At 38.5% G+C, this 23,289-nt stretch overlaps 2 protein-coding genes across 2 annotated transcripts in view; both read left to right on the forward strand.

The window, feature by feature from the left end:
- Positions 1 to 13,468: 13,468 nt before the first annotated feature.
- LOC115304941 (pregnancy zone protein-like) overlaps positions 13,469 to 23,289 on the forward strand; it is a 43,122-nt gene continuing 33,301 nt past the window's right edge. The window contains exons 1-8 of the mRNA XM_029955291.1: positions 13,469 to 13,551; positions 16,496 to 16,679; positions 17,384 to 17,537; positions 17,680 to 17,732; positions 18,713 to 18,733; positions 19,171 to 19,339; positions 20,471 to 20,555; positions 22,736 to 22,859. Of these exons, the coding sequence (XP_029811151.1) occupies positions 13,469 to 13,551; positions 16,496 to 16,679; positions 17,384 to 17,537; positions 17,680 to 17,732; positions 18,713 to 18,733; positions 19,171 to 19,339; positions 20,471 to 20,555; positions 22,736 to 22,859 (873 nt within the window). The remainder of the gene's footprint in view (positions 13,552 to 16,495; positions 16,680 to 17,383; positions 17,538 to 17,679; positions 17,733 to 18,712; positions 18,734 to 19,170; positions 19,340 to 20,470; positions 20,556 to 22,735; positions 22,860 to 23,289) is intronic.
- On the forward strand, positions 15,341 to 16,149 carry LOC115304940 (ATR-interacting protein-like). The gene has a single exon (XM_029955290.1). It carries the CDS (start codon positions 15,591 to 15,593, stop codon positions 16,056 to 16,058), a length of 468 nt encoding a protein of 155 aa, XP_029811150.1. The 5' UTR covers positions 15,341 to 15,590; the 3' UTR covers positions 16,059 to 16,149.

Below are 23,289 nucleotides of genomic sequence, written 5' to 3' on the forward strand. Positions count from 1 at the left end.
GTTTATTGGGTACAACCTGTTAATGCCCAAAAGCCTCACTGGCTTGATGGAAAGAAATTCCAGGGATTAGTAGACACGGGGGCTGATGTCACCATTATTAAGAAGGAAGCCTGACCTTCACAGTGGCCACTGTCGCCTACCTTAAGGGCATTGGTCAAAGCAAAAACCCAGAAAAAGTGCAAAGTTATTGCGCTGTCAGGATGCAGAGGGAAATCAGGGAAACGTTCAACCTTTTGTTATTCAAGGACTTCCTGTCAATTTATGGGGGCGAGACCTCCTGACTCAGATGGTTATTATTATGTGCAGTCCAAATGAGATAGTAACAGTGCAAATGCTAGCCAAAGTGTTCCGGCCAGGAAAAGGTTTAGGAAAGAATGAAAAAGGAATTACCCAACCTGTTGAGATGGAAAAAAAACAAAAAAAAAAGGGCTTAGGAAATTTACTCTAGCGGCCATTGACGTTCCTGTATCCCTTGCAGATAAGATCACTTGGAAATCTAATGACCCTGTGTGGGTTGATCAATGGCCTTTATCTGTTAAAAAACTGCGAGCAGCACATCACCTAGTACAGGAGCAATTACTACTGCCAGACATATAGTAGAGAGTAATTCCCCTTGGGAAACCCCTACATTTGTCATAAAAAAGAAATCTGGCAAATGGAGATTATTGCAAGACCTTAGAGCACTAAATAAAACGATGGTTCTTATGGGAATGCTCCAGCTGGGGCTTCCCTCTCCTGTAGCTATACCTCTGGGGCAGCATAAAATTATCTTTGATCTTAAAGACTGTTTCTTTACCATCCCTCTCCACCCCAGCGACCAAGAGCAATTCGCTGTCAGTGTGCCCTCTTAATTTTAGAGAGCCCATGCAAAGATAACAATGGAATGTTCTACCTCAGGGTATGGCTAATAGCCCTATCTTATGCCAAAGCTTGTGGCACTGACCATACAGAAGGTACGTGATGTTTGGAGAGAATTGTACATTATACATTATATGGATGACATTTTTCTGGCAGGAAGAGATGACCAACAGGCGCTAAAATGCTTTGGTGACTTACAATCATCCCTGCAGGCTCATGGGCTGCAAGTAGCCCCTGAAAAGGTGCAGTTACAAGACCCTCACACTTATCTAGGTTTTCAGATTTCGGGAGCCCACATAAGTATTCAAAAACTGGAGCTCAGATTAGACGTTCTGCAGACACTCAGTGACTTCCAAAATTACTAGGAGATTTAATTGGATTAGGCCTTATTTTAGGCTCACCACTGGACAGCTCAAACCTTTGTTTGACATACTCCATGGGGACCCAGATACCAAATCTCCTACATCGATTACTAGTGAAGGGAACCAAGCATTAAAGATTGTGGAAGAGGCCATCCACTCCCAATTTGTTACTGCCATAAGTTATGATCAACCCTTGATGTTTATTATTTGCAAAACCTCTCTTGTACCTACAGCAGTCTTCTGGCAAAATAACCCCATTATGTGGGTGCATCTCCCCTCCTCACCTGCGAAGGTTATTATCCTTACTATTTGGCCCTGGCTGACCTTATTATTTTAGGGATAGAACAAAGTGTGAAGTACTTTGACAAAGAGCCCGATTCCATCATACCACCCTATTCAGCTTGACTGGCTTTTTCAGACTACTGATTGCTGGCCTATCGTGAGCGTGTGCTTTTTTAGGTAGGTTAGGCAACCATTACCCACCTAACAAACTCCTACATTTCTCTAATACTCGTGAATTCATATTCCTGACAAAAACCTCTCGACAGCCACTATCTCTGGCTTTAGTAGTCTTTACTGAGGACTCCTCTACTGGCACTGCGGCTTATACTTTTGAGAATCAAGTCATAAGCTTTCCCACCTCGTCCACTTCTGCTCAACTTGTAGAGTTACATGCAGTTATTGCAGTCTTCTCCGCTTTTCATGATGAACCTTTTAATTTATACACAGACAGTGCTTATATAGCTAACTCTGTAACCTTGCTAGAGACTGCAACCCAGATTAAACAGAGTTCTGGGGCCTCTTGTCTCTTTACCCAACTTAATCTTTAATTCATGAAAGAAATAATCCTTTCTTCATTGGTCATTTAAGGGCCCACACTTGCCTTCCAGGTCCTCTGTCTTTGGGCAATCAATAAGCTGATTCAACCACAAGATACATATATAATATCCTACTTACCCAAGATACAGGAATACCTGTACCTCAAGAGCTCCTGCTACCCATCATCTTAGTTGCCCACACCTTAAGAGTTCTGTTCAAGATCTCCCATGAACAGGCATGACAGATAGTAAAATAGTGCCCTTCTTGTGTTGTGCATTTACCAGTTCATCATTAAGGAGTAAATCCTTGGGGACTAGTGCCCAATGCCATCTGGCAAATGGACGTAACACACATTTCAGAGTTTGGAAATCTAAAGTATGGCCATGTGAATGTTGATACCTACAGCAGTTTCCTATATGCTACCTTACAAACTGGGGAAGCAGGAAAGTACGTCGTAGCACACACGCTTTCTGCCATATCAGTGTTAGGGGTTCCAAAACAAATAAAAACTGACCATGGACCCAGATATACTGGAATCGTGTTCTCTAAATTCTGTCAACAGTTACACATTAAACACATCACCGAATCCCTTATAACCCACAAGGACAAGGTATAGTAGAAAAGGCACGTCTATCCTTAAAAAATACCATTCCTTTTTTTTTTATTTTTTCAAGGGTATCCCATCAAGGGATCTCCCAGAAATCTTCTACATCATTCACTCTTTTATCCCTAGCTGCTTTCAGAATTCTCTCTTTATCTTTATATTTGGAAAGTTTCACTATGATATGTCATGCTGAAGGCTGATTCAACTTTGGTCTTAAGGGGGTTGTTTGTGTCTCTTTAGTTTGAATGTCTATATTTTTCCCCCAGACTCGGGAAATTTTCAGTTATACTTTGGAATAATACCCCTTCAGGACCTCTCTCTCTTTATTCCTCTTCAGGAATTCCTATGATATGGATGTTGTTCCATTTGATTGTATCACTCAGGTCTCAAATTCTCCTTTCCTGCTCCTGGATCAATTTCTCTTTCTTTATTCCTTTCTTCCTTCTTTTCTTTCTTTCTTTCCTTCCTTCTTTCCTTCCTTCTTTCTTTCCTTCTTTCCTTCTTTCTTTCTTTCCTTCTTTCCTTCTTTCTTTCCTTGTTTCCTTCTTTCTTTCCTTCTTTCCTTCCTTCTTTTTCTTTCCTTCTTTCCTTCTTTCTTTCCTTGTTTCCTTCTTTCTTTCCTTCTTTCCTTCCTTCTTTTTCTTTCCTTCTTTCCTTCTTTCTTTCCATGTTTCCTTCTTTCTTTCCTTCTTTCCTTCCTTCTTTCCTTCTTTCTTTCCTTCTTCTTTCTTTCCTTCCTTCTTTCTTTCCTTCTTTCCTTCTTTCCTTCCTTCTTTCTTTCCTTCTTTCCTTCTTTCCTTCCTTCTTTCCTTCTTTCCTTCCTTTCTTCCTCTTTTTTTGGCTTCCCCTTTTGCTATAATTATTTCTTCTAATTCACCTCTTCTCTCTGCCTCTTCAATACATGAAGTGACCACCTCCATTTTATTATTCACCCCATTTGTAACCTTTTTTAACTCGTCACATCTATTTTGAAAGTCCCTAGTCATTGTCTCATAGCTTCTCTGATGCTTTTCTCAAGCCCAGCGATTAATTTTATGACAAGTGTTTTAAATTCTTGTTCAGTCATGTTGTTTAGGTCTGTTTTGAGCAGTTCTGTGGCTGTGACTTCTTCCTGGAGTTTTTTTAGGGGAGAGTTCTTTCGTTTTGTCATTTTGGCTAGTTTTCTATCTCTTGTCAGTTTTAAATGCTCATTGTGCACTGTGCACCTGTTAGTATTGCTCTGTTAAAGGTGGCTTATTGACTCTCCAGGGCCTGTCGTTTGAGGACGTGTTCTTTTAATGGTGTCTCTCAGTTTCTCTTGTTGTGACTTTGATTATTTTATTTCCCTACTCAGAGATATTTTGGACTCTCCAACATGTGTACTTTGGCTTGTTTCTTGGGGTAGCCCTGTAAAGGAAAACAGGCAGACAAATGCACAGGGAACAATAGCATGCAAACACACAGACAAAGGAAGTAAAGAAAAGGTAAAGGAAAGAGAAGAAAAAATAAAGGGGGAACAGAGAAAACAAAGGACGGTGGACAGTCTAAAAGTGTATAACCAGTCTATGGGAGAGATAAAGACGAGATAAGGGAGAATATGTCTGGAAGGCAAGAGTTTAAAAAAAAAAAAGAGGGAGAAAGGAAAAAGGAAAATAAGGAGTAAAAATTTAAAAAATAAAAAAGAGTAAAAAAGGAATAATAAAAAGTAAGTACAATAAAATAGCAGCTCCCCTTAGTGGATAGGCGTGGTTTGGTGTACGTAGGTCTTGGGGACTGCTCTCAGAGGCCCCACCTTTGTGATTGCAGCGAGAAGAATGGCTCCGCTGGAACTAAGCACTGCAAGCCACCCTTATGAGTCTGATCTCTGTGTGCCTCGGCTGAGCCAAGCTGTATTTCCAGGCCCTCTGTGCTTCAAAATCCTAGTCCTTACATTTTTATGCTACCAAAGATGAGATGGTCTCGCTTTGGCTGGCCTCTAAGCCGGAATCTCTTAGGTGGAGGGAGCAGTTTCTCTTGGCGTGGCTGGGATTTGCAATGCTGCTGCCAGAGGCGAGGTGCACTGCTGCAGGTGAAGTGCGTGGCCCCACAGCCGCCTCTGCTGCTGCCGCCAATTCCCAGCCGAGATCGCATAGGGGGAGGGAGAAGTTTCCTTTGGCGCAGGCCGGGATTCACACCGCCACTGCCGGAAATGAGGTGCGTGCTCCCACAGCCTCTGCTGATGTCCACCCCCTGCTGGGATTGCGTGGGGCGGGGGGCTCTTTTTTCCTGGTTGCACCCAGAATAGAGGATTTGTGCTGCCACAGCAGGGGTGAGATGCGCTGTGGAAATGAGGTGCATGCTCAACAGCCACAGCTGAAGTGCGTGCCCCCACAGCCACCGCTGCCGCCAACTCCCTGCCGGGATCTTGCAGGGTTGGGGGCTGTTTTTTCCTTGTGCCACCCTGGTTCGGGATTCGATCTGCCCAGTGGTGATATATAGAGTGAGAGTTTTTCTCTCTTAACTGGGTTAAAAATTCTTTATCTCTTCTCTAGAGACAGTATTATGAGGATATTCAGTTTCTCTTTCTCTTCCCTGTGTCTCACAGGGGCTCTGTGTGCTTTCCCTGTGTTGGGCCCCAGCCCACCTCTCTGCCTTTCTCGGGCTGGCCAGTTTTCCAATCTCCCCAGTTCACACTCAGGCATCTTTGAGGTTGTCTTCTTTCTGGAGTCTGTATTTTCTCCTTCCACTCTTGCAGAAAAGAGTAATGTCCTCAGTTTGATAGATGGGATGGACAAAGTTTACAGAGCTCCCTTCCTTCCCCCCATCTTGTCTCCCCACCCCAACCCACATGTTTCAATAATAACACTGAATGTAAATGGACTGAATGCTCCAATCAAACAACACAGGGTAGTAGAATGGATAAAAAACCAAAGTCCTCTATTCTCTGTCTACAAGAGACTCATCTTAGCCTGAAGACACCTTCAGATTGAAAATAAGGGGATGGAGAAATGTCTATCATGTCAGTGGACACCAAAAAAAAAGCTGGAGTAGTATCGGACAAACTGTACTTTAAGTAAAGTCAGTAACAAGAGATGAAGGAGGACCTTATATAATAATTACAGGGTCTCTCTATCAGGAAGGCCTAACAATTATAAACATATATGCGCCGAATTTGGAAGCACCCAAATAAGGCATAAAATTACTAATCTCAAACAGAAACAATCTTATTGATAAGAATGTGCTTATCACAGGGGATTTTAATACTCCACTGGCAGCAATGGATAGGTCAACCAGACAGAAAATCACTAAAGAAAAAATGGACCTGAATAGCATATTGGAACAAAGGGAATTAATAGATATATTTAGAACTCTGCTGGGGAATACACTTTCTTCTCAAGTGCTCATGGCACATTCTCCAAGATAGATCACATACTGGGTCATAAAACAGCCCTTCATAAATACAAATGAATTGAGATCATACCATGCACACTTTCAGATCACAATGCTATAAAACTTTAAATCAATCACAGGAAAAAAGTCTGGAAAACCTCCAAAAATGTGGAGGTTAAAAACCACCCATTAAAGAATGATTGGGCCAATCATGCTATTAGATAAGAAATTTTAAAAAATATATGGAAACAAATGAAAACGAAAATACAACAATCCAAACTCTCTGGGATGCAGCAAAGGCAGTCTTAAGAGGAAAGTATATTGCAATCTAGGCGTATTTCTACAAACTAGGAAAAGTGCAAATTCAAAATCTAACAGCACACCTAAGGACACTAGAAGGGGAGAAGAAAGAGCACCCCAAACCCAGCAGAAGAAAAGAAATAATAAAGATCGGCACAGAAATATAGAACCCCAAAAAACCAATCAAACAGATTAGTGAATATGGGTTGGTTTTTTGAAAAATTAAACAAAAGTGATAAAACTCTAAACAGGCTCCTCAGAAAGAGAAGAGAGAACACCCAGACACAATCATGAATGAAAATGGGTCTGTTACAACAGATCCCTCAGAAATAGTCACCAGAGATTACTATGAAAAACTATATGCCAACATACTGGAAAATCTAGAAGAAATGGACAAATTCCTAAAAACACAGGCACTACCAGAATTCAAATGGGGAGAGGTAGAAAATCTTAACAAAGCCTAACCAGTGAAGAAATCGAGTCAGTTATCAAGCATCTCCCAACGAACAAGAGCCCAGAACTGGATGGCTTCCCAGGAGAATTCTACAAGAATTTTAAAGCAGAGATAGACCCATCCTTCTTAAGCTATTCCAAAAAAAATAGAAAACTTCAATACTTGTTCTATGAAGTCAACATCACTTTGATATCAAACTAGGCCAATATCCTCAATGCATACTGATGCAAAATACTCAACAAGATACTAGCAAATCGAATTCAACTGCATATAAAAAATTATCGATCATGATCAAGTTGGATTCATTCTTGGGTTACAGGTCTAGTTTAATATATCAAATCCATCAATGTGATATATCACGTTAACAAAAGGAAAGATTAAAAAACCATATGATCCTTTCCATAGATGAAGAAAAAGCATTTGACAAGTACAAGCATCCCCTCTTAATAAAAACCCTCGAGAAAGTCAGGTTAGAGGGAAATTATTTAAACATTATAAAAGCAATTTATGAAAAGCCCACAGCTAATATGGTCCTCAATGGGAGAAAACTTCTCAGAGTTCTCAGTGTTCTCAGGAGCACTACAAGAATGCCACTCACCACTGTTATATAACATAGTGATGGAAGTCCTAGAACTCATCCATGAATTCAGTAAAGTTGCAGGGTACAAAACAAATTTACAGAAATCATTTGCATTCCTATATACCAACAATGAAGAAGTGGAAAGAGAAATCAAGAATCTGATGCCACTCACAATTGCATAAAGACTATAAAATACCTATAAACAAACCTAACCAAAGATGTAAAAGATCTGAATGTTGAAAACTATAGAATACTTATGAAAGTAATTGAAGACAAAAAAATGGATAAACATTCTGTACTCATGTATTGGAAGAATAAATATTGTGAAAATGTTACTACCCAAAGCAATCTACACATTCAATGCAATCCCAACCAAAATTGCACCAGCATTCTCAGAGCTAGAACAAACTATCCTCAAATTCATATGGAACCACAAAAAACCCGAATAACCAAAGAAGTATTGAAGAAGAAAACCAAAATGGGAGGCACCACAATCCCAGACTTTTAGCCTCTACTACAAAGCTGTCATCATCAAGACAGTATGGTGTTGGCACAAAAACAGACACATAGAATAGAGAGCCCAGAACTGAATCCACAAATGTATGGCCAATCTTTGACAAAGAAGCAAAGTGTATACAATGGGAAAAAAGCCTCTTTATCAAATGGTACTGAGAGAACTGGACAGCAACATGCAGAAGAATGAAACTAGATCACTTTCTTATACCATACACAAAAATAAACAAAATATGTCTGAAGGACTTGAATCTGAGAAGAAAACCATCAAAACCTTAGAGGAGAAAGCAGGAAACAGCCTCCTTGACCTCAATTGCAGCAATTTCTTACTTAACACATACCCAAAGGCACAAGAATCAAGAACAAAAATGAACTCTTGTTACCTCATCAAGATTAAAAGCTTATGCACTGCAAAAGAAACAATCAAGAAAACTAATAAGCAACTAACAGAATGGGAAAAAATAGTTGCAAATGGCATATCAAATAAAGGGCTAGTATCCAAAATCTACCAGGAACTCACAAAATTCCACACCCAAAAAATGAGTAATCCAGTGAAGTTGGCAGAAGACAGGAACATACACTTCTCCAAGGAAGACACCAAGATGACCAACTGGCACATCATCACTCATCATCAGGGAAATACAAATCAAAACCACACTGAGATACCACCTCCTGCCGGTCAGAGTGGCTAAAATTAATAAATCAAGAGACTACATATGCTGGAGAGGAGGTGGAGAAACAGGCACCCTCTTACACCGTTGGTGGGAATGTAAACTGGTGCAGCCGCTCTAGAAAACAGTATGGAGGTTCCTCAAAAAACTATCAATAGAATTCCCCTGTGACCCAGCAATAGCTCTACTGGGGATCTACCCAAGGGATACAGAAGTGCTGATGCGTAGGGTCACAGGTACCCCAATGTTCAGAGTGGAGCTTTCAACAATAGCCAAATCATGGAAAGAGCCTAAGTGTTCATCAACCGATGAATGAATAAAGAAAATGAGGTATATACTACATGGCAATGAGAAAGAAAGAAATCTGGCCATTTTAGCAAAGTGGATGGAACTCGAGGGTGTTATGCTAAGCAAAATAAGTCAGAAAATGGACACATACCGTGTGTTTTCACACATAGGTCTAACATGAAAAATTTAACAAGGGACCAAGGGAAGCGGAAGCGGGGGGAGAAAGGGAGAGGGAGGAAGGCAAACCATGAGAAATTCTTGAATACTGAAAACACACTGAGGCTTGAAGAGGGAGGAGGAAAAGGGGAAGGGGGTAATGGTCATGGAGGCGAGCACTTGTGGGGAAGAGCACTGGGTGTCTTTGGCACCAATTTGGCAATGAGCTATTAACAAAATAAGATAAAAAATGTATAAATACAAGAAATGGGAGAAATTGTGTCTTTATGCCCCCGAATTTTTCAGCCTTCTCTCTACTAAGTCAAATATTCACAGGGAGAAAAATTAGATAACCCTAACCAGCTAAGTTATTATAGAGGGTAAATTATCACAGCCCACATTTCTGCTTCTTTTATCAATTAAAAACATCGCTATGAATGTCCCATGTGTGTTAATATGAGTTTTAATTTTATTCTACACCTGGCAATGCTTCTAAACTCTACCCCTTACTTCACGTACACTAAGGTGGCAAGGACACTCATTTTCACCCACACACAGTTGCTCAATGCTCTGTAAACATACTTTTCTTTGAAAATAACATTGGTTGAGAAATCTGTCCAAAGGTAATGATGACTCTCATAAAGTTTTTTAATAGATTTATTTTAAGAATTTTTTAAAAAATTATTCAATTAACATTATATCAGCATTATCAGTGATACAAAGTCAACTCTTCATGTTTACTTATTCTCTACACTTCATTTATGTAAATATTTAATATTGCATTATTAGACCCATAATTTACCTTTTGTTCTCTTTTTCTCATAGCAGTAAATAACAGTAATAATTTACATGTTAACTGATATAATCCAATCATACAGGAATTAATATTATTAAGTCAATTTTACATTGAGAGGTTGTGCAGTTTGCCCAAGGCAGCACAGGAAGTGAGGAACATGCAATTTCATTCCAAGCAGTTCGACTAGTGAGTCTATTGTGTTAACACCTGGTCCTACTTTAAGTCCTGGTAAAATATTCTCACGTTGTATTTCAGATATCTTCTTTTCTAGATATTTTTCTCCCTTATATGAACATGATTTTAGGAAGAAAATGATGTCAAATTCTTTTTATTACTTCAACAAATATTTATTAAGTGTCTTTTAAACTGATGCCTGGATTTCATTCTGATATGTTCATTCATGTGAATTAAGGGGCTACCTACTATTCAAAATTGGAATGCTGTGACATTGATCTCTGATCTTATCACTTGGCTAAAACCTGCCATTAAGGTTCAGCTTTGGCCTCAACCTATTTCAACATCGTTTCTGGATCCCTAAAGCTGTGTATGATCAATAGACTTAGGATCTTTGTGTGTAGCGATTATATAAAATTATTATCATAATGATGATGCAATCACTTTTGGCCCTTGGGCTAAGTTCAAGGGCATAATGTTGATCATATAATCAAAGTGTAATTTGCAGATCTATTTTAATATATAAATATTCACTATATTTTTATGTATTTTAGATCTATCTAAATGGAAATGTTCTTGCTCATCTCTTCCAAAAGGAAAATTCAAAATATTGATATTTGCAAAAACTTCCTTAAGACATCAAAGCTCATTGTTGACCTTATTCATCCATCTGTTCTAAACATATTCCTGGTATAAAAAATATAACATTATAAATGGATAATTAGGCTCATTTTTAATTTTCGGTATACTCACACATTTCATAAGTATGAGTGGCAAAAACAATGACAACTTTCATGTAAATCCCCACCACTTTTCTGCAACTCTTGTCAATGCCTAAGAGTTCCATAGGAAGAAAGTAGAGCATGGGAAGATATACTGAAGCCAACTGTCTTCACTTAGGCAACAAATGCCCAGAATTTACAAGTCAGACAATTGTCATAGGGATGTATATTTATGTTTATTAGAATTAAAAATGAAGCAATATATGTTCTATCAGAAATGTTTCATTCAGCCAGTTATTTTGACAATGAGAACTGGGTTTGCAAATTAGCTTTATTGGCAAACATTTTCTAGAATTTAATTAGCTAAGAGTGTAAGTCACCATTTAGAAAATAAGCTAAAGAATTTTATGAAGTTTTATATTTATAAAAGTATAATCAAATTAATATTTCAATTTTCCAAAATTTCTTAAGTATATTAAGAATGTATATTTAAGTAAGAAAGTAACAATCAGTTGTCATTTATAAGGGCTGTTAAGTCTTTTTTGTGTACTTTCTAGAGACTGAATATAAGGATGATTCTAATGACTGAATTCCAAATTCTTTAGCAATTGACCTAGTTTCCAGTACTTGGCTTTCCACAAAATTAAGGAGGCTATTGTTTTTCAGCTGATAGGTAATTAAAATTATTTTAATAATGATTATAATGTGACCTTTGGTTTATAACCTAGATGCCTAAATAAGTAAATGATATATTGTTCTAATAGAACTCCTCTCATTTCTGTCTCCTTATGTGAAAAAGTTGACTTGGTCCCTACACTTTTATGAGAGGAAACAGAACAGGAATATTCTAGAATAGAAATAGCATAGAATAGGGTCATCTCGGTGGCTCAGTCTCTTAGGCATCTATTCTTGCTTTCAGCAGAGGTCTTGATCTCACGGTTCACGGGTTCAAACCCCACATCAGATTCTGTGCTGACAGTGCAGAGTCTGCTTGAGATTCTCTCTCTTGGTCTCTCTCTACCCCTGCCCTGCTCATGCTTTCTCTCTCTTTGAAATAAATACACATTAAAAATATTAGCATATGATAGAAAAAACCAAGATGTAAATAGAGAGTGGAAACGTCTCAATAAAACGATAAGTAATATTCATCCAAGGATACAAAATCTGATTGGGGAAACCAGATGGATAAAATATACAACTTTTTCATTAAGAAATTCTTTTCAGGGGCACCTGCGTAGGTCAGTCGGTTAAGTGTCTGGCTTCGGCTCAGGTCATAATCTCAGTTTGTGGATTAGAGCCCCATGTCAGGCTTTGTGCTGACAGCTCCTGTCTGTGTCTCCCTCTTTCTCTGCTCCTCCCCTGCTTGCAGTGTCTCTCACTGTCTGTCAAACATAAATAAAAAGCATTTAAAAATAAGTTATTTTGAAATATTTATTAAGATTGTAGTAGATATGTATGATCTTAATAAGTAACATACTGACAATACTTGTAATGATAACACAAAATATTGTATTCCTACTCAGAACCTTACAGGTTCTGATTATCTTTAGTTACATGAATGATAAGGTATTCATTAAGGTATATTGAAGAATAAAACACTAGGATAAAATTATGTGGGGAATTAGAATGGAAATACAAGGTCAAGAAGAAATAATGTTGTAAAACTTCCAACTGGTAACAAAGGAATTCATGTATGTTTTAAATGGATGATGGTAAGCAATAAATGACTATGGTATTCACATTTCATCACGTGTTTGAAAAATATCATAGTTTTATTTTTAAAATATCAGTATTTATAACAAGCTTTCTGTCATTTTGTACATGATTAAAAATTTTAAGTTCAGGAAGTGTGAGGAGTTTATGTTTAATAAAATTCTTTTAGGGAATAAAAGAAAAAAGGTTGAAGACCAAATTATATAAATGTTTAGTTGAGAATCCTGAGAAAGAATTATTTATGCCACATGACAAATATTTTTAATGTACCTAATAAAATTTGCAATTAAAAAATAAAAATGATAAGGGTTCCTGGATGGCTTAGTCAATTAAGTGATTGACTCTTGATTTTGGCCCAGGTTATGATCTCACAGTAGTGGGATCAAGCCCTGTGTTGGGCTCCTTGCTGAGGTTTAACCTGGGATTCTCTCCCTCTCTCTATGCCCCTCCCCTGCTCACTCTCTGTCTCTGTCTCTCAAAATAAAGACATAACAAAAATAAACTAACAAATAAATAAATAAATAAAATCTTTTCATAAACTTCATTTGTTTTTTTCATCAAAGATATTTGGGATATATATTTGCATTAAAAGCTCTTTTTGAAAAATGAAAGTCAAAAATATTAATTGAGGGGCATCTGGATGGCTCCATTGGTTACGGATACCACTTCCATTCAGGTCGGCATGGTTCAGGGATTTATTTGAGTTCTGCTTCAGGCTCTGTGCTGACACTTCAGAGCCCAGTGCCTGTTTTGGACTTAAAAACTTAAAAAAAGAATGTTAATTGATTTTCTCAAGTCATATAATTTATTTTGTTCCTTCTTAAAAACATGTAAAGTGCTGATTAATTATCAGAGTCAATGTAGCTTGAAAGTAATATTTTTTAAGGACAGAGAATTTGAGAAGGTGGAGTAAAAAGTACTGATGGTCATAGAAATAATCTGGAATTGATTTTTTTATACTGGAAGTAGTTAATATGTTACAAACATAATGGTTAGCAGTTTACTTTCACTGCCCATCAGGTGAAATAAAAACCAGTGAGTCTAGAACAAGAACAGAGTTCAAGGAATCAAGGGCCCTGATTCCTGTTATTTCCTGTTTCTCTCCACAGCATGAGGGGAAATCAACTGCCCAATCCACTCCTGATTCTATTTTTTCTGCTTCTTCCCAAAGATGTTTCCACTACTTCAAAACCGTAAGCAATATTTTCAGAAAATTCTGTTGTCCTTCTCTTTCCCATTGTTTTATCTTCTTCTTGATATTTCTCTATTTATTTGCTGAGGTCCTGTGAAATTAACTGCTCTTAAAGGGACTTAGGTCAATAAGTTGTTTTTGATTATGTGGAAAGAAGCATATTCTAATTCTAGGAAACACAGAGACATATGGCAGTAACATTTATGAAACATCTGCCAAATAAGAATACAGAATTAAACAACATTCGTTAAATAATAATATAGAACTCCTGTCAGAAAGAAGTCTTCTTTATTGGCTCATGAAAAGAGCTGCAGTGTCCGTCCATTGTAAGATAACCCAGTCTCTGTATTTTTCCCCAGTCAGAGATCACCAATGTGGATGCATTACTTTCAGAGACGCTAGGATTTTTGTGTCAGATCACACATCTCTTCAGCAAATCTGTAAGGACTGGTGTTAGATTTGGGAATACATGGATTAGCAAAATGTGGACCCTGCCCTCAACACCTCACAGTATGGAAAATAGAGATAGTACGCAGAGAAGGAAATACAGTGCAAAACCGAAGCAAGCATTGCGGGATTCTGTGAGAACACACAGAGAAAACCTACCTCCACCTGGAACCTGTGAGGGGTATAAGGGAAGGGGCTTCACCTAAGTCTTCGGAGAGAAACTTGTTTGGGAATAAGTTTTATGAAGCAAATATCCAGATAGACAAGGACACTTCAGAAAGAGAGAGATGAAAGGGCCAACCTGAGCATCAAAAAGTGCAGCATGTTTGGTGATCATAAATGATGGGTAAAGAACAACAGGAAAGTGACAGTTTCTTCTGGGTGTGCATGCTAATGTATTTGGTAATTAACCTCACATGTCTCACTAGGCTTCCATCTTCACATAGTGAAGGAAAGGAAAAAGCCAAAATTGCTTCTGAAATCATACTGTAAAGCAATTCAGCTCCTCCTACATCTCTGTAGTATCCTAGAATAAATTAATATGATTTACATGAAACCCAAAACCACAGGTAGACAGGTTCTTAATGCTTTCAATGATAATTAAGTGGTCAATCACATTTTGTTGTTGCTAAAAAAAAACCCCAACACGTTTCAGCTTTATAAATATATAACTGACAAATAGAATTATAAAATATTTAAAGTGTACAATGTGATGGTTTAATTTACATATATAATGGAAGGATTCATCTCATTGGCTTAACAATCTATCTCTTGAATCCATCTCTCTTCTTGTGTGTGTGTGTGAACAGTTTAATTCCACTTCCAGCAAATTTCATTCATACAATGCACAGTTATCTATAGTCACCATGTTACACATTATATCCTCAGACTTTATTCACCTTATTATAACTGAAAGTTTGTACCCTTTTACCAACCTCTCCCTATTTCCTTCAATAGCAGCCATCTCCCCGCTCCACAGCCCTGCCTCTGGCAACCATGCAACCATTTTCTATTCAATTTCTATGAATTTGCCTTTTTTTAAAAAAGTGATAGCCGACAATATTATCTTTCTGTGGCCTATTTCACACATATATATTTCTTTAGGGAGAGAGGGAGAGTGCACATGAGTGGGGAAAAGGGGCAAAAGAATAGAGTGGGGGAGAGAATCCCAAACTGGCTCCACCCTCAACATGGAGCCCAAGGTTCAATCCCACCACCCTGAGTGGTTCACAGACAAGATCACGAGGATGTGTTATCAGCCCCCAAGGGGCTTACTGAAGACCAAGACCAGCATCCGCTACTGAAGATGCTTCTTCAACTGTTGACTTTCTCTTCTGGAGCAAAGGTCACCTTCAAGCCAGTGTCCTGAGCCAGTGTCTTAAGATTTTGGTGAAATTAGCAGAAAACACTTCCTTTGATTTCCTGCCCAAGTTCCAGGGTGTGTTCCGGGTACTGCCGCAGTGCCTCAGCCCAGAGAGCCCCGTGCCCAGCGTGCTGCTGACTGTTGAGCTCCTTTCCCTCCTGGTGGACCACGAGCAGCTCGCGCCTTAGCTCTGCTCCAGCTCAGAAGGCTGTCTCCTCCTGCTGCTGTACATGTACATCACGTCAAGGCCCGATAAAGTGGCCTCGGAGACACAGTGGCTTCAACTAGAACAAGAGGCCGTGTGGCTCCTGGCTAAGCTCGGTGTGCAGAGCCCTGCCTCCCCGGTCACTGGCTCTAACTGCCAGTGCAACGTGGAGGTGGTCAGAGCGCTCACGGTGATGCTGCACAGACAGTGGCTGACAGTGCGGAGGACAGGGGGGGCCCCGAGGACTGAGCAGCAAAAGCAGACAATGCGGTGTCTGCGGGACACAGTGTTGCTGCTGCACAGCCTCTCCCAGAAGGACAAGCTCTTCACTGTGCACTCTGTAGAGGTCCTGCATCAGTATGACCAGGTGATGCCAGGGGTCAGCATGCTGATTCGAGGGCTTCCTGATGTGACAGACTGTGAAGAGGCAGCCCTGGATGACCTTTGTGCTGCTGAAACGGATGTGGAAGACCCCGAGATGGACTGTAGCTGAGGCCAGTGAGCACAGAGCCACATGGTGGCACCAGAACCAAGACTTTCCTCACCGCATCAGCTGATTAAAAGCAGTGAAGGGCTGTCTGAGAACACGAAAAAAAAAAAAGAGTCAAAATCCAGAGTTGGATGCTCAACTGACTAAGCTACCCAGGCTTCCTTGGCATATTTCACTTATAATGTCCTCAAAGCCCATCCATGTTGTTGCAAACAATAGGATTTCCTTTTGCTAAGGGTGAATAATATCCCATTATATATCATCTCATTTTCTTGATCCATTTCTAAATTTTAAAGCACATAATGATTCACGGATTGCTTATCCATAGTTCAGGAATAATTCTATGGTTGGTGATTACAGAAAGATTATCTAGAAAACAGCCACAATCATGATGTCTTTTTAACCTTTCCATGGTTGACTTGGACCCCTCTTCTCCACAGGCAGTACCTGGTGGTATTCCCATATCAACTGTACACTGGGGTTCCTGAAAAGGCCTGCGTCATGCTGAGTCACCTGAATGAGACGGTGACACTGAAAATAATTCTGGACTATGGAATGCAGATCAGTAACCTTCTCACAGAGAGAGTGACAGAAAAGAACGCCTTCTTCTGCAGCCCCTTCATTGTCAGTAGGACTCCTTGGGATACAGAAGCTTGTTAGGGAAAGAGCGTATTAGCTGATGCATTATATTCTGACCCCCAGGAATAAAAAAGCATAATGAAAAATAGAATACAAAGTAAATTTCTAGACTCTAAAAATGAAAGTTTCTACTGAATACACTTTCATAATATTTACAAATAGTCCTGGTGCAATATACGAAACGTAGTAGTAGTTATAGGAAATATTTCTTTGGCTCCTACCCTTCAGAGGTAAATAACGGCCTTGTGGTTACCCATTACAAACACTGAAATTCATAAATTTAAATGACTTATTTAAGATCTCATAAGTGGTTGATGGTTAATGTACTGTCCTTGTAACTTTTAACTGCATAAGGCTTACTACCAATGATAACATGTAACACGGATGTTGACTATCAGAAAATAGCATATGATAATTACTTTAATGTCATCATAATCTGTGGAAATTAGAGTTTGTTATTAACCTCACTGTCATGGCTGTTTGAATCATTAGTTGGTTTTATTTCAGTGATATCTCCCCTTTAAGTCAACAAAGTGTTCCTGTCATGTTACAGAAACAGAATCATCTATAATTCTTGACTTATCCCTTAATAATTCTGTGGGACTAACCAGAGAAAGAAGAACATCAGAAAGGTTGAGATGTTCAGAAGCGAGTCTGGGCAGATTTTTCAGCGTTTTCCTGTTTTACAGATTCCAAAGCTGTTAACTTCCACGGGGCTCATTACTGTTGAGGTGAATGGGCCAACCCAGCAGTTCATAAAGAAGAAGGAAATACATATAAAGAGAGCAGAGAGCATTGTCATTGCCCAAACAGACAAACCCATCTACAAACCAGGACAGAAAGGTATATAAGAAACCAAATTGGCAAGGGCAACTTTACGGGGTGAAATCTGCAGTCATGAAAACCCAAGCATGCTATTATTATCTGTGTTACTATCTTGGATTCCCCACTGGAGGGTTTCATGGGAAAAATCTCTATGTTTCAGTGCGATTCCGCATTGTCTCTGTGGATGTCAATTTTCACCCTGTGAATGAAACGGTAAGTCTCCTAACAGTGGATGAGCTGGGGAAAACAGAATCTTTTGAAAACCATAAAAACCGATATGATCTCATAAAAGTACTGCTACTGGAGAATGAGATCCATTCATTAACTACATTATTACAATAAAATATTCAGTTGAAATTATCTATTTAAAAATCCCAGTAATTTGGGGGCCCCGGGGGGGGGGTCAGTTTGTTAAGTGTCCGACTTTTGCTCAGATTATGATCTTGCAGTTCCTAAATTCAAGACCTACATCAGACTCTCTCCTGTCAGCCCAGAGCCAACTTAGGATCCTCTGTCTCTCTTTCTCTCTGCCTCCCTAACCCTTCTCCCTTCTTATTCTGCTCCTCTGTGTGCACGTGCTCTCTCTCGCTCTGTGTCAAAAACTAAACATTAAAAAAAAATCTTAATGTTTATTTTTTGAGCGAGAGAGAGAGCATGAGTGGGAAAGGGTCAGAGAGAGAGATGCAGAATCTGAAGCAGGTTTGAGGCTCCCCCCAGAGGTCAGCACAGAGCCTGACACTGGGCTAAAACTTATTAACTGTGAGATCATGACCCGAACCAAAGTCGGACGCCTGAGCGAGCCACCCAGGTGCCCCAAAAATAAACATTTTTAAAAATCCCAGTAACTTTTATTAAACAAAAGAAAGTGAACTTGATTTCTCTCTTAGACAGATGGAGAATTTCTCAGAGATAAATTTTATCTGCAAAATAAACTCACTATTTTGACCTTTTTACCTAAGTATAGGTTTCCTCCATTGTACATTATTTCATAAAAGGGAAGTCATGACTTCTCAAGAGATATATGTCCCAAGCTATACATGTAAAGTACATATGAACCAAACTCTGACACATTTCCTTGCTGGGATAAAAATTATATACAGACTCCCTCTGATCCAGATAGGCTATCAATGCTAATAACATGGCTTTCTTTTCAAACCTCTATCCCAAACTCATACTATTTTTTTTCTTTACAGTTCTCAGTGGTTTACATTGAGGTAAGTAAGATCTTATGCATCTCCATTGGGATGTGGACTTACAACACATTAAGTTCCGTTGCCTTTTGCCACCTCCTTTCTCCCTAGCACTTCACCAAAACTAAATTTTATCTTAAATCCTCTGGAGAGTAGTTAAGATGTAAATGAAAGAACAAAATTCCCTGGGATGATACAATTTAGTGACACTTCCAATCTTTCTGACCAAAACAGATACCCGTGGTCTCAAAGGAGGTACTGTAATCTGTAATATCTCTTAGCTAGTAACCTTGATGCCCTTTTCTCAGCATAGATTTCCTAGGAAACTTTATTCAACACTTTTGGTGTCAATTTTCCAACTGTCTATCATCCGACTCTCCATGTGCCCTCCCTGGAAAGCTGTCCCTCTACTCAAAATATGTATTTCAATGGTTTCCATGAACTCATGTTTTTACCCATAGAATCCCAAGAAAAACCGAATTATCCAATGGCAAAGTATCAGACTGCAAGGGGGACTCACCCAGCTCTCCTTCCCACTCTCGATGGAGCCCACGCTGGGGACTTATAAGATTATGCTGGAGAAAGAGTCAGGCGGAACACTAGAGTACCCCTTTGAGGTGAAGGAATACGGTAAGAATTCTTCATGTGTTTGAGATAATTAAGACAGAGTACTTAAGAGTTTAAGAGTTTTTATACATAGGCACAAGCAAAAAATCTAGCATATCATAGTTGAAAAGTAGCGTTTTTTTTCCTATTTATCTAAATATTCACTAAGCGCTTTTCATGTACTATCTTGTTTAATCCTCACCTAACCATCTGAGGCAGATGCTGTATTATTCCCATTTTACAAATGAGGAAATCAGTAGTAGAACTCTTAATAATTTACCAAAATCACAGAGCCAGTAAGAAGCAAGAAAGATTTTGGTAGGTCTATTTGACCCTCTTCAATCAGAAATTGTTAACCAATACAATAAATGTGTGCATACACCTGTTGATCAATATCTTATAACTGAAGGTTATGACTGCACCTATGACCTGAATCTACACAACCCTAATCAAAGTAGTCAGACATTGAAGCCACCTTATGAGTTATCAGTCATGTGGATTTTTAATGTAAATTGAACGTGGATCAAGAGTTTTCATCACAAAAGCAGGATTCCCCAAATTCACCTGAACTGCCACAGGAATTATAGAAGGATTTATTGTAGAAACAACTCATCTTACACAACTGTGAGAGAGGCTGGAAAAGTAAAGGTCCAGCAGGAGGAGCAAATGAATCAAAGGAAATTACTAACCACTTCTCCTGAGGCATTGGTAGGTTCATATCTACCACTCCGGTATTTCTATAGTCAAGCATCTAGTGGTAGATCTTGTGCCTCGGTCAGTCAGCAGTTCTAGCAACTGGGAAGAAAAGGACACAGAGAGGGAAAGAATTAGGAAAAATTGGAATCAGCTGGCTTCTCTGTACCTGTCAACACATCTCACCATGATGATCTTTAGAGATCTTTCCTTCTGTCCTTGACATTTGAAACAAATTCAGAGAAGAGGTAGGGAAAGGTAGTTTTAGCTTAACCAAGTTAACACAGTACAAACTACCCATGTCATAAAAACATCCTCATCAGTAGTAGCTCTGCTGCTTCTTATTGTGATTGAAATCATTTCCTGCAATCCTATGTTATAAGGTTCTGTAATAGAATCATTCCTAAGACTTGCAAGACATACCACTCATCTTCATCTCTTTCTTCCTTTTGTTGACAACAGTTTTGCCCAGATTTGAGGTCCAAGTGAAAATGCCCAAGACCATTGGCTTTCTAGATGAAGAATTTGTAGTAACTGCCTGTGGCGTGTGAGTTACATTTTTCCATCCCATTGCTATTTCCCTGCTCTATTTGCATTGCAAATAATTGTTCACTGGACTTCAAGATATTTTAATTAGAGAATGACTTTCTCCAATGAGGGAGGAGGAGTGGCAGCATAGGACATTTTTACTGCTAATAATAAAAGTATTGACTGACTCCTGAAAACGTGCTAGACCATGTTTTAAGTGCCTTGCCCCTATTAACATCTTTATTCTCACACTAACCTTGTGAGATGGGATAGTTATCCTTAATTTGCAAATAAGGAAACTGTAATACATAGAGGATTTAAAAAAAAAAAACTTGTAAATGGCAAACTGGAATTAAAATCCAATAGTTAGGCTCCAGAGCTTGAACTCTTAGCCCTTATCCTATATTGCCTATACAATTTTTAAAAATCTAGCTTCATGAAACTTTCTACAACCCACTGTGCCAACTGAATGCAAGACCTCCAACTCAAGGTCATGCTCATGCTCTTAAATTCTGTATTACTCTGTGTCCTATAATTCCTTTTTTTTAAATTGTTCCTGAATTCTTAAACTATGGGAAATTATAAAAAAATTAAGCAGACCATTTCTTAAATAGATATGTAGATCTAAAATGTATAAATATATAGTTATATATAGATGTATGTATGTGTCATAGTTATTTCTTCCCTAGTGGCCTTTTGGCACAATAAAACACCCTTCACATGTACTGAAGGGAGACACTTTACCTCTTGGTTTTTAAAGCAGTGTGATGATCACCATATTTTCATCTTTCTCACCAATTTTGATGCTATTGATCTTTCCCTCTGAAGGTGGAATGCTTTCAGTCAGGATTAAAGATTCCACAAAGTGAGATTTAGTAAATAATTTATTGTTTTGTCAGTACTTCTAGAAACTGGGAAGGGGGAGAGAAGCTATAAGAAGAGGAGGATTGGGGCCATTGAAGCCAACTCTCACCTATCTCAGAGTTTTGGCTAAAGCAACGGGTCTCAAATTTAGGTGAGCATGAGAATCTATTGAGGTGATTAGTTAAAATGTAGTTTCCTCGGCCACACCTCTAGAGACTACAATTATGAATCTAAGGAAAGACTGAAGACTGAAGCACGAAACGTATCTCAGATAATTTCAGGTTAGACGGTCCATGAAACATACTTTGAGAAAGAACGTACTAATTTGGCCTTGCATCACATCTTCATTTAGCCTGCCATGACTAATACCATAGAATGGTTAGTTTATAAGCAACAGAAATTTATTGCTCACAGTTCTAGAGCCTGGGAAATCCAAAGTCAAGGTGGTCACATGGTCACATTCTGGTAAAGGTTCTCTTTCTGATTCATGGCTGGTAGCCTTCTTGCTGTGTCCTCATATGGTGTAAGGGGCAAAAGATCTCTCTGGAACCTCTTTTATAAAAGCACAAATTGCATTTATAAGGTACCCATCCTTATTATCTAAGCACCACCCAAAGACTCACCCCTAATGCCCTCATCCGTGGTGTTTAGGATTTCCACATACAAATTTTGGGTTGCAAACATTAAGAGTATATCATAGCATATCCTTCCATCAGATTTGGTAGAATCACTCAGTCATTATGATACTGTTCATCTGTAACATTTTTGTCCTATAGCTAGTGCTTTTGAATATATATATTTCCACTTAAGTTCTCATTTATATTCTTAAAATATATATGAATTAGAGATGACTTAGAAATACACTATCTACAGACCCTTAAATTTTTCCCCCAGACACTTTAGGAGATGTTGTCAAAGCTAGAATTATAGATAATCTGACTGCAGAGATAGAAGGAAGTAAGACACAGTAAAACTTCAGCTGGAAAGGAGGAAAGATCTGAGAAAAACTACATTGTTAATTTTTCATTTAAAGGTGTTTCAAAAAGATTCAATAATTATCTTTTCTCAGAGTTGTAGATGTATGTCCACTTAGATAATGAAGACATGGTTTCGGAATAACTGTTTCTGCAGTACAAATGTTATGGAAGGAATTATGACTGCTATAGATGAACAAGATGGATATATGCATGGATCGAATCATGTGAAAAAAATCTGATTTTTCATATATTTATTAGGAAATTAATAATATATATTATTTCATATATATTATTCAAATATAAATAAGTCATATTTCTATTAAATATATTTTTGTATATAACTGTTTGGCTGTCATAGATACACATATGGAAATCCAGTCTTTGGTCTGGTGACAATTAATGCATGCAGAAAACATTCACAATACCGTTCCAACTGTCATGGAAGATATTCACAGAGTATCTGTGAAGAATTCAGTCAACAGGTATATGGAAACCACTCTCCCCGGGACACTAATACCAGATCTTGTTTTCTCAGGGATTATAATGCAATAAAGAATATCATACAACAGAATACAATTTTGTATTTTGAAACAGTTGTGTTTGAAGTGGTCACCTAGAAAAAAAAATGTAGAGTAAGGGAAGCATTGTAAGATTGCCTGGAAATTTTAGAAGCCCTCTTGAGAGTTGGGTTCATGAATTTATACTGGTATTTATTTGGCCAGGTTTATAATTTCTTCTGACAGCAATCAAGATGCCAGATATAAAGCCAGAAAATAATGAGGAAGTATCCAAAGTTGGCTTTTATCAAACAGAAAAAGAATGTAGCCAAAGTTAAGAATTTGGTTAGTGGGAAGAGGGCGCCTGGCTGGCTCAGTTGGTTGTGTTTAACACATGAACTCAAGGTTGTACATT

This window comes from Suricata suricatta, chromosome 10, assembly GCF_006229205.1.
Source record: "Suricata suricatta isolate VVHF042 chromosome 10, meerkat_22Aug2017_6uvM2_HiC, whole genome shotgun sequence".
Lineage (NCBI taxonomy): Eukaryota > Metazoa > Chordata > Mammalia > Carnivora > Herpestidae > Suricata > Suricata suricatta.